Raw genomic sequence first — 10320 nt, 5'->3', positions numbered from 1 at the left:
TATATATATATATATATATTCTAAATCATCAAAAATACTGAGATATATTTCTCAAAATTCTCTTGAAATTATAGATGATGCTGACTGTCTTTAAAAAAATCTGTGTTATTTAAGCAGTGGCGATATGAACAAAATAGCCTTCATCCCCGGATAAAGATGATGATGGTGATGCCCGGTTCTGCTTGCGTCACTACCATGCGACGCGAACATCGAGGTGAAAGTGCAAGCTGCCATTTTTTGAAAGAAGTCTTTTTGATGAGTTAGGCGACCAAAGCCAAAGTGTGAGTTTCGCCGTTAGCGCTTCGTCGTTGGGTTTTTTTATGCTGGTGGGTTGACACGTATTAATCCGGCGTGTTACAGAAGCTCTGTGTATCCAGAGTCTGTTTGGAGAGCAGGCTAGCACAGGGCTGCACTGCTCTGCAGATGGCTGCTTAGCTCGGTTGGCTAACGTTAGCTGGTGCTGTAAACAAACACTGGAGTGAGTGAAGAAGCAGCTGCTGATAAAGGAGCTCATCTTCATCGCAGGCTTGCTTTAGCGGATTTGGTCGATAATTCAGGAAGCTGGGAGCTAAGGTAACGTTTGGGAGGAGCGGGAAACAGTTTGATGCTACCTGTCAGTAAGTTAGCAGCACAACTTAAGTTTTGATGACAGTGCGAGTCTCTCCAAAATAGCTCGGGGCTCAGTCGCGTTAAAGCTGGTCGGAGTCGGTCCGGTCACAAGGGAAGCGCCCACTTACTCACCGGCATGTCGTCCTTCTCTGAGTCCGCCCTGGAGAAGAAGCTGTCGGAGCTGAGCAGCTCGCAGCAGAGCGTCCAGACTCTGTCTCTGTGGATCATCCACCACCGCAAACACTCGGGCCTCATCGTCAAAGTGTGGCACAGAGAGCTGAAAAAAGGTGAGACCTGACTGAAAAAACCCCCACACATTTGTGTGTATGTTGCAGCCAAAGAGAGAGCCGGTAACTAACAAGTAAAGGACACTGTACACAGACTGTAAACTCATTTTACTCTGTGAGCCACGTACAGCACACTGCAAAGCCCCTTTCTGTCAGTGCAAAGAAGTTTAACTGTGCATTTAATCCATGACATTATCTTAGTTTCAGGAAATAAATGTGTAGGATGACTTCTGGTATCTTACAGCCCAGTCTGTCCTGTACTGTTTTTTTTTGTTTGTTTGTTTTGTTTTGTTAATAGGAAATAGCCTTTCTTAAAACTGTGGACCTATTGTAAAAAAAACAAACAAACCCAAAAACATAAACTGTTATACTGCATTGTAGGGGGGAAAAAACTATTTTTCTCTCAGTTAATTGTTTATCTGTTGCTTAATTACTTTGGTGCAGTATGAACAGTCAAGGGGGAGGTCTTTCTCAGTAGGAAAAGCTGTAATCCAAAATTTATGCACCTTTCTACATTTTCCAAAGCTGTTTAGTGGGCTGAATTGGAATCTGTGCTAGGCTGATTCTGGTCCTTGGGCCTTATGTTTGACACCCCTGCCCTAAGACCTTATAGATGGTCACCTTACATGGGTGTGAAAGAATAGAAATACTAGTAAATCCAGTTTTATTGCGACTAACAGTGTATTTTTCCTCATTCTTATGCAGTAAGTAAAGGAGATGGGCATGATGAAGGGAAAATATGCCAATTAAAACTCAAACTGCAACTCAAACTCAAAATAATTTGAATGTGAGAAACTGATAATCACTCTGTGAATTTTCCTTGTTAATTTTGTTAAAGCTAACGTTTTAAATGAGATATTTTTCATGTATCTTGCAGCTAAAAGCAGCAGGAAGCTGACATTCCTGTATCTGGCTAATGATGTCATCCAGAACAGCAAGAAGAAAGGCCCCGAGTTCACCAAAGACTTTGAGTCTGTGCTCGTCGATGCCTGCTCCCATGTTGCCAGGTATATTTTAATGGTGACCACCGTGTTCTCTAAGTCGGCTCCAAATTACACTCTCCTGAATGTAGTAAATGTGTGTGAGTCTGTGTGGGGAAGTAGATGCATGGGAAATAATTTGTTTGAATTTTGGGGTTTTTTTTGCTTATCTATTAAGCACAGCAGATCCTATCTGGACGTCTGCAGCCCCTGTTATCTTTTGTTTTTTAGAAAATATGTCATAAAAACTCTGGATGTGCTTTGATCTTTTTATAGCCTTCCTGTGCGTCTTTAAATTTAAAATTTTTATGTAACTCGTTACTCCCTTATTGTCTGCTGAAATCTGTTGCTCCCCTCGTCGCCCTGCAGTGATGCAGACGAGAACTGTAAAAAGCACATGGAAAGACTGCTGAACATCTGGAAGGAGAGGAACCTCTACAGAAGCGACTTCATCCAGCAGCTCAGACTCGCCATAGAAGACTCAAACAGCCCCAGGCCTTCAGGTTAGATGACTATTACATAATATGTTGTCACAGGTGTATGTAAATGTATACGATGCGTTTGACATCACAGCATTTCACTTTAAAACCATGGCCGGGATCACCAATGCTGAAAGAAGTCACATTTTGTGGACGTTTGTTAGAGAGCTGTCATGATTTATGAGGTGACTGTATCAGTGGGCTGCGTCTGAGTAAATACACTGATTACGACTGAATAATTCTCCAAACAGGAAGCCTTTCTTTTCACTCTTTCACTGTTAACAACATGTGTGTCGACACACCTGCATTTGCAGGTAAATGGCAGGTTCTTACTGAGTTTGTATCACAGAACAACAGAAAGAGCAGCATTCAAGTACCCAAAATGTTATCTAACAATGAATACATTTTCGTGTTTATCCTGTCGACATCAGTATGCCATCATAGGTGTTAAAGGAAACACATTAGTGACCTCATGATGTGTTTTTTTCTGTTCTGTTATCTCCAAACTTCACTCTGCAGAAGAAAAAAAGCCAGTGAAAAGAAGCTATCAAAAGATCCAGGAAGATGAGGACGATGATGACAACGACTATAGAAGCCACACTTCTCCTCGCAACGCAGATTCCTCGGCAACTCAGCTGGTGAAGATGCCAACATTTAATCCAGATAATGTTAAAATGCTGGTATTTTTGACTGGCCTCCTTACTGATCTCTTATTACTGTTTCCCCCACTTCCTTTTTTTCCTTGTCTCCTGTCTTTAAACACACTCTGGCACACGTGCAGACAGAGGAGCTGGTAAAAGCCCTGCAGGACTTAGAGAACGCTGCATCAGGTGACGCAGCTGTTCGTCAGAAGATTGCCTCGCTGCCGCAGGAAGTCCAGGATGTTTCCCTGCTGGAGAAGATCACAGGTAAGGCTTGGACAGCTCAGCTCGGTTTTGGACAAAATTGTTGGTAACCTTCTGTCAAAGAAAGAACAACTTACAGTGGTCACTAAAATAATAACTTGAAACTGAGAAAAGTAATAACACTAAAACAAAAAAACTTCAAGAAAATCAGACATTGCTTTTAAATTGTTGTTCAGCAGAAGCATTTTTTTAAACAACTAATGAAATTGGCCTGGCTATAAATGATGGTACCCCTAGAAAAGACTGATTCCACTAATGCCTACTGAGCTCAATTCGACTCGGCTTTTATGGTTTTTGATAGTAGGACCTGGTACCAAGCGAGCTGAATCGATCCAAAAATGTCATGCTAACAGACTGCATGCTGCCAATTGGCAAGTCAGTGGTGTCACTCGGTGAGTCATGAGAGTGACTCCTTCACAAAATTCAAAACAGACTTTCTTTAAACCCAGCAGTTTCAGCCAAATTGCTGTAATGATCCCATCCACATTAGATGGTAGTTGATTATAATGAAAAATGAGACAAAACGAGTAGAGTACAGTTGAGTTGAGCCGAGTAGGTACTGGTACTAGTGGAAAAGAGCCAAGGTAAACTAGATTGTTCCCTGTAATTAGCATCACAGGTGTCTTCTATGGTGTGTACCACACTGACCACAGAAAGCTAAGGAGAGAGCAGCCTCAGGAGATCTTTTTGTAGAGCTTGAGCTTAGATTGTTTTATCTCTGCTTTCAGTGTGATAGAATTATTCCTTCCAAAAAGACTCGCACTCAATCAATAAATGTTAGGACAGAACATATATACAGCAATCAAGCACTGCTTGCAGAGGAGCGTGTTTATCTGGAGTAACCTCAGTTTAAATTAAGGCTCTGAGATTAACAACACACTTTGGCTCAACTCTAGACAAAGAAGCCGCAGACAAGCTCTCAAAAACTGTGGATGAAGCCTGCTTGCTGCTGGCAGAATATAACGGGCGCCTGGCCGCAGAGCTGGAGGACCGGCGGCAGTTAGCACGTATGCTCACTGAATACATCAGCAGCCAGAAGGAGGCACTCATGGAGAGAGAGAAGAAACTGGAGGTAAGGCACTTGACAGACGCAACAGTCATTAGAAAAGGATGTTTGAATGCTTGTGTTTGTCTCATTAATAAAGGGAGCTGTAATACCTGTAATACACTTGTGTAGAGTTAAGTACAGATGTCTGAACTCATTATAGCAGTTACCATACAACATGCCATATTATTTCACAGATAACTGCAGGAAAAATACCTAAAGGTAACAACACCCCGATCTTTTTGAGGGTCATGTTCAGTGACTCAGATTAGCTGAGGAGATAAAAGCAGCTGCAGACATGTTTATCTCTGCCGTTTAGAACTTTAGAAGCAGTTTACAGCTAATGCTTCAGCCCTGAAAGCACTCATTGGCTAAAAACATGCCCACATAGCTGGGAGCATGTTTGACATGGCAAGAAATAAAAGAGGTCAGAAGGTCAGCACACTGTAAAAAGCAGATCTGGTTATCACAGTTGGCAGACGTTTATTCTTGGATGTTTAAATACAATTCTGACGTTTATTACTGACATTTTGGTGCATCCAGCTTTAGAGGTCATCTCCCTTCTTTACTGCCTGGCTCTTCTGTTTCCTGCCTCACATATTTTCATATTAAAAAAGATATAATTTGCTTATACCTGTGCGTGTCGTCATTTTTTCGGTAGGAGTATAAGCAGAAACTGGCGAGGGTGACTCAGGTGAGGAAGGAGCTCAAGTCGCACATCCAGAGTCTCCCTGACCTTTCGCTGCTGCCCAACGTAACTGGGGGTCTGGCCCCGCTCCCCTCAGCAGGCGACCTCTTCTCCACCGATTGAGAACCCTTTGCCTCGACGAAGTCTGCCGTATGCTCCTCCCCAGCCAATCTCAGCTCCACGTTGGATTTACAGAAATACTCCCAGCTGTGTCTCCAGCCAGAGGACACGTGTGGTCAATCCTCTTAACAGTCGCCAGCCCACCTGCTAACTCAAACCTGCAGGACGAGGACGAGGAAGGCTTTTGGTAAAATGAGAATGCTCTGCAGAGGAGAATAAAGACTCTGTCAGCCTGTTAATTTTGTTAGTTTTTTTCCCCCGTACCCTCTCGATCGTCAAGGATTCCACTTCACCAGCTTGGAACAAGTTTCCTGTTGCTTTTATTTTGTTTTAAATGCTGGAAGTTTCAGTGATTTAGGAGGAGGAGCTTAGACGTAAACTTGGTTGTCAGGACATGTCAGTCGAAGCATCTGGCTGTAAGTTATAGTTCGGATTCAGTGAGCAAAGGCTGTCTGTCCGCTCTCTTAATTCCTAAAGGCTGTGGCTACACTGTGAAGAGGATGTACCATTCATTAGGTTTACTTTTTGACTTTTATTTGCTTGGTTTTTATCGACAAATTAGAGAGATTGTTGATTTACGGTGTGTAAGTGTGTGTTTGTATAGTTAGAAAAAATATCAGGCCACTTCAGTATGTGTTGCTTTTTTGGTTGTTTCACTGGACGCCACACACAGCGCTTTCATTAAAGTAACACTTGGTAGAGTCTGAAAAACGGGATTTGTGGGATACAATCATTCAGGCAGGAATTTTAAAGACAAGGGACTTTTTATTTTCCTGTATGTAAGGATTTTCCTTATTTTGATACAAAGGCGCACAAGGTTCAAAGAACTGTTGTCATGCTTTCATTTGAAATATGATGAAGCTCATTATGTTCGTTAGTGGAAAAGAGGCACAGTTTGAGTTTTGCTAATGAAATCCTGCACGTTTGAAAAAAGATCATCTAAATGCTAAAACTAAAAATACTATTGCTGTATCTTTTGAAAAGGTAATTGATAAGAAGGCAAAAATAAAAATAAATGAAGACATCAGGATTGAGCCGTTATTAAAAGATGTGTCAAGATAAACGAGTCAGAAAACGACATTTGCTGATATACTGATCACAACATGTTTGGAAAAGTTAAATAAAGGGTAGCGTAGTTGCATTAATTAGATTATATGTTATTGTGAAATGAACTGACCATTCTCTACTTTAGCAACATTGATAGACACATTGGACTGATCAAAAATAATTATTAAATGTTCCACAGTTCTACCTGCCTGTATCGATTTAAGTATTTAACAGGTTCACGCCTGCATCCCCTTCATATTTGTTTTTGTTTTCTCTTTTCATGGGTGATCCATCCTGTAACAAATGTGTTTATTTAGATATTCAGGTCAGGAAAAGTTGTAATTACCAAAGTCATTATTTTGGTACGAGCCTTTTAGGAGCAGTTCTGCGAGAAGGCCATCTGTCATTTTGCTTAACTGATATTTAATTTTCAGTTGTCTGATACACAAAAAAAAAATACATTTATTGAAAAAGTTTATGATAAAAAGGTCAGAGACGTTTAACAAACTGCTCATTTCATTAGCATCTTCAGAAACACGTGGCGACTCCTGCTGCTACAGCTGAGGTGATTTTTTTTCCTTATATAAAAGAAAGATTGTAGAAGCTGTAGCTTATCTGCTGATTCCAAACGCTCAGCTGAGACGTGCTGTTCATGTAAAACCTTTGCAGTAAAAAGATTGGCCTCTCCTGGAAGCCTGGAACCACGAAATCTTTCAAAGAGCAGGTGAAAATTAGCAGTTTTCTGCAGCGTTTGTTCAACCAAAGGTGTGGATGCATTCGTCAGAGTCATTACTGGGGTCATAAAACAGATGTTTGGGCTTTAACATGATCCCTAATATCAAAGTAAACCTTTGGACTTTGGATGTCGAACATTATTTCATTATTTCATTAATTCATGTTCATCTGATAAAAACCAAAACCAGGAAAGATTTCAGTAACATTTTAACCCAGATATGCTTGACTGTAGATAACACTTAGATATTTTCTTACTGACTTGGTGTGTGGTATGTGTTTCTCTATAGAATCAGTCTGTACTACCAGGACTCTGCCACTAGGGGTAATGTTTTTTCTGTAATGAAAGTGATTCAGTGGATGCCAATAAACTGGAACCATTTGAACAAATTCTGTGTGTATTTTACATAATTTCAGTATAATGCAAATATACTTACTTAAATTAAAAATGGGTTTTAATTATAATACATAATAACATAATAATAATAATAATAATAATAATAATAAAGTCATATGTGCAAATCAGAGTTTTCCAGCCTTTCATTTAATGCAGTGAGGAAACTCGGGCCTTTTCACAGTTTAGAGACCATGGATTACATTTCTGTCATAATTTTAAGTTATTTAAGTAGTGGACCTTATCCTTCTAGGATCTTTTCATTGGGTTTGGTGTATCCTCTATCTAAGAAATTCCCTACTTTAAATATTATATTACAGATATGATGGTGGATGTCAGTAAAAAATCACAGGAAGATGAAAGGGGAACAGACCCTTTCTCATGCTCCTTAGAAGCTGTAAGGGTGGAGGAAGAGTCCTGACTTCAGAAAACTGCATGTGACTCGAAGTAGAGTTCAACAAATACTCAATTTAAGGGGCAAATTAAAATTTTTATTTATTTATTTATTTCCATTAATCATGAATACTTATGTATTACATATATAGATATAGCTGCGTTATAAAAACTTCACTTTTATGCACCGGTTTACGAATTGTTTACGTTTGTAAATCAGTGCATAAAAGTTTCAAGTGTTTACACCAGTTGAATCTGAAGTGTCAATTCTGACTTTCTGTGTATTGCTGCATGGTTGGAGAGACTGAAGTCTAACAAGAACAAGGAAGCTCTGAAAATGATACACAGATATTTCAAGATTTACAAGAGGAATGAAAAACTTGAAAACATTATATTTTCATGAATATTTCTATGTCTACACAATGTACGATGAAGTTTCACATTTTCTGTTCCTACCCTCTTATTTCAAATTCCATTGTTTACAAATCAATATTCCAAATTCGACATTAAACGATCCATACATTTTTAACTGTATACAAGTCTACACTCATATACAATACACACATGAAACAATTTAAGCTCATAAACCAAAACAACAACAAACTACATTTTTACCTAAGCTAAACACCCTATGATGTTTGTAATTTGCTTCATATGGAATTATGCCTATGTGACAAACACCTTAATGAATACTTTAAGTTTGGGTTACGCTTTGCTTAATCAATAAAAATCAGGACAAAGCTTTATTATAACACAATAGGACATCTCAGTCACTAAGAGGAACATTTCCTATATTCATACAATTTATTGTTTTTAAACAATTGTGTACATTTTTGTATAGATGTACCTTTCTTAACTTCATCTGTACAGGTGTTCCACACACTAATGGCTGTGGCTGTAATGCATGATATTTAACATGAATCCTTAGTACTGGCTTACTCTACACAAGGACTTCTCTCAGGTCATGAGTATTTGGTCTTATTTGGAACAAGTTCTGAATGTTGTGGGGCAAATATTTATTTGAATTGAATTATTGAATTATGAATTGAATTGTTTAAAGACTTTTAAAGTCATACAAGAACTCCATGTGCGTGGCCCAGGTGAGAAGATGGGAGGCCTGCCCTGAGATCCACACAGGCCACACCCAGCTGCTCACACGGACAGCTGTGTCATCCTCCTGCTGGATGACACCGAGGATGACACCCGGTGTCAGCAGGATAGAGGGCGAATTAGATACTGTATTTTTTGTTGATCGTCACCTTTTTTGTGAGTTTTGGATTGTTTTTGTGCACTTTGCATTAAGTTTGCTTCCTTTTCTTATTTAATTGAAATTAGTTTTTCTTTTTCTGTAAATCATTATTTTTTTGGAGAACACATCACACAGGTATGCAGCTCCAGCTTTTGTTCTTCAAGTGTCTATGCTGACTGATGAATAATTTTTGTGAGTAAGTTAACTGGGAATAAAAATACATTTGTTTTTCCTTAAATAATTTTAGTTGAAAGCTGCTTGTAAGATGCAACACAAAATAATAACCAGTAAATCCTGATTACACAGACATCTTTCACATATCAGCGATCACAATTCATTACACTGTAATTATGAAAAGACTCATTGCTGAAGTATACTTTTAATGTGGCTGAAGCAGACCTGAAAAACTTGCAGTGGCAGCGTCACAAAGCCAAGGCAGCCAAGCAGCCATGCACTGAGAAATTCAAAGATATCACCAGCAGAGACGAGTAAGTTGTTTTTTTTGTTTTTTTACAGTATCAGTCAAAGGTTTGGACACACTCAGTCAAAATGGAGTACTTCTTGGATGCCGGTTTAGCTCAGCTGGATGAGCAGGTGACAATATGCCGCATGGCTGAAAGTGGCGGGCCTGGGTACTAGTCCAACCTGTGGCCCTTTGCCGCATGCCTTTCCTGTCGATCTTCACTGTTTCTGTCAAATAAAGCTGTTAAAAGGATAACAAATATATTTTTAAGAAGGAGTATTTCTTTATTTTTCATTATTTCCCATATTTTATAATGAAACACTCAACAAAAGAACATCAACCGAATTGATGCCGTAAGCTTCCTGCACTGACTTCATGTTCATTGTGTAAACAGTCAAAGAGTTTCGTGTTGGTTTTTATTATGACTTGTCTCGGATAATGAGAAACTTCCCTGCCCTCGGGTGTGTGCATATATTTGACTGGGGCTGTACCTGTTTGCCTGCTCTAGAGACATTTTACAGAGGCTGGATGATATTTTGACCCCTTACATTAAAATTCTAAATATGATAGAAACAGATTTCACATATTGAGTTAAAAACCTCGAGACCTGGCTCTGGATACGGAGAAGAAGATGGATGGATGATGGATGATGGGTGGATGGATGGATGGATGGATGGATGGATGGGTGGATGGATGATGGATGGATGGATGATGGATGGATGATGGATGGATGGATGGATGGATGATGGATGGATGGATAGAGTTAAAAACCTGTCAGTTACAGAGACTTTTGTTTTTTCATTTTTTTTTTTTTTAATAATTTTTTTCTCAAATTTAAATGTTGGCATCTTTTGTGAATCCTTTGCAGCTTTTCTCCCTTCAGTCATAAACGGTTGATAGGGTATTGTTGTCACCCCACCAGGTGGGTG

At 39.4% G+C, this 10320-nt stretch overlaps 1 protein-coding gene across 1 annotated transcript; it reads left to right on the top strand.

Annotated features, from left to right (window-relative positions):
• Window positions 1-194: 194 nt before the first annotated feature.
• Window positions 195-7282, top strand: rprd1b (regulation of nuclear pre-mRNA domain containing 1B). Its single transcript, XM_084917866.1, has 7 exons — window positions 195-896; window positions 1774-1903; window positions 2246-2379; window positions 2875-2993; window positions 3137-3263; window positions 4157-4332; window positions 4967-7282. Exons 1-7 carry the CDS (start codon window positions 746-748, stop codon window positions 5114-5116), a joined length of 987 nt encoding a protein of 328 aa, XP_084773992.1. The 5' UTR covers window positions 195-745; the 3' UTR covers window positions 5117-7282.
• The last annotated feature ends 3038 nt before the right edge of the window (window positions 7283-10320 follow it).

Source organism: Perissodus microlepis, chromosome 20, assembly GCF_051167445.1.
Source record: "Perissodus microlepis isolate ML-2025 ecotype Zambia chromosome 20, ASM5116744v1, whole genome shotgun sequence".
NCBI lineage: Eukaryota > Metazoa > Chordata > Actinopteri > Cichliformes > Cichlidae > Perissodus > Perissodus microlepis.
This window is presented reverse-complemented; position numbering and strand designations above follow the sequence as displayed.

Excerpts from the sequence above, each read along its gene's own strand:
- rprd1b (XM_084917866.1), top strand. The coding sequence starts at position 746 with ATGTCGTCCTTCTCTGAGTCCGCCCTGGAGAAGAAGCTGTCGGAGCTG. Across the intron at positions 1,904-2,245 it reads GCCTGCTCCCATGTTGCCAG|TGATGCAGACGAGAACTGTA; the intron begins GTATATTTTAAT and ends GTCGCCCTGCAG. Across the intron at positions 4,333-4,966 it reads AGAGAGAGAAGAAACTGGAG|GAGTATAAGCAGAAACTGGC; the intron begins GTAAGGCACTTG and ends TTTTTTCGGTAG.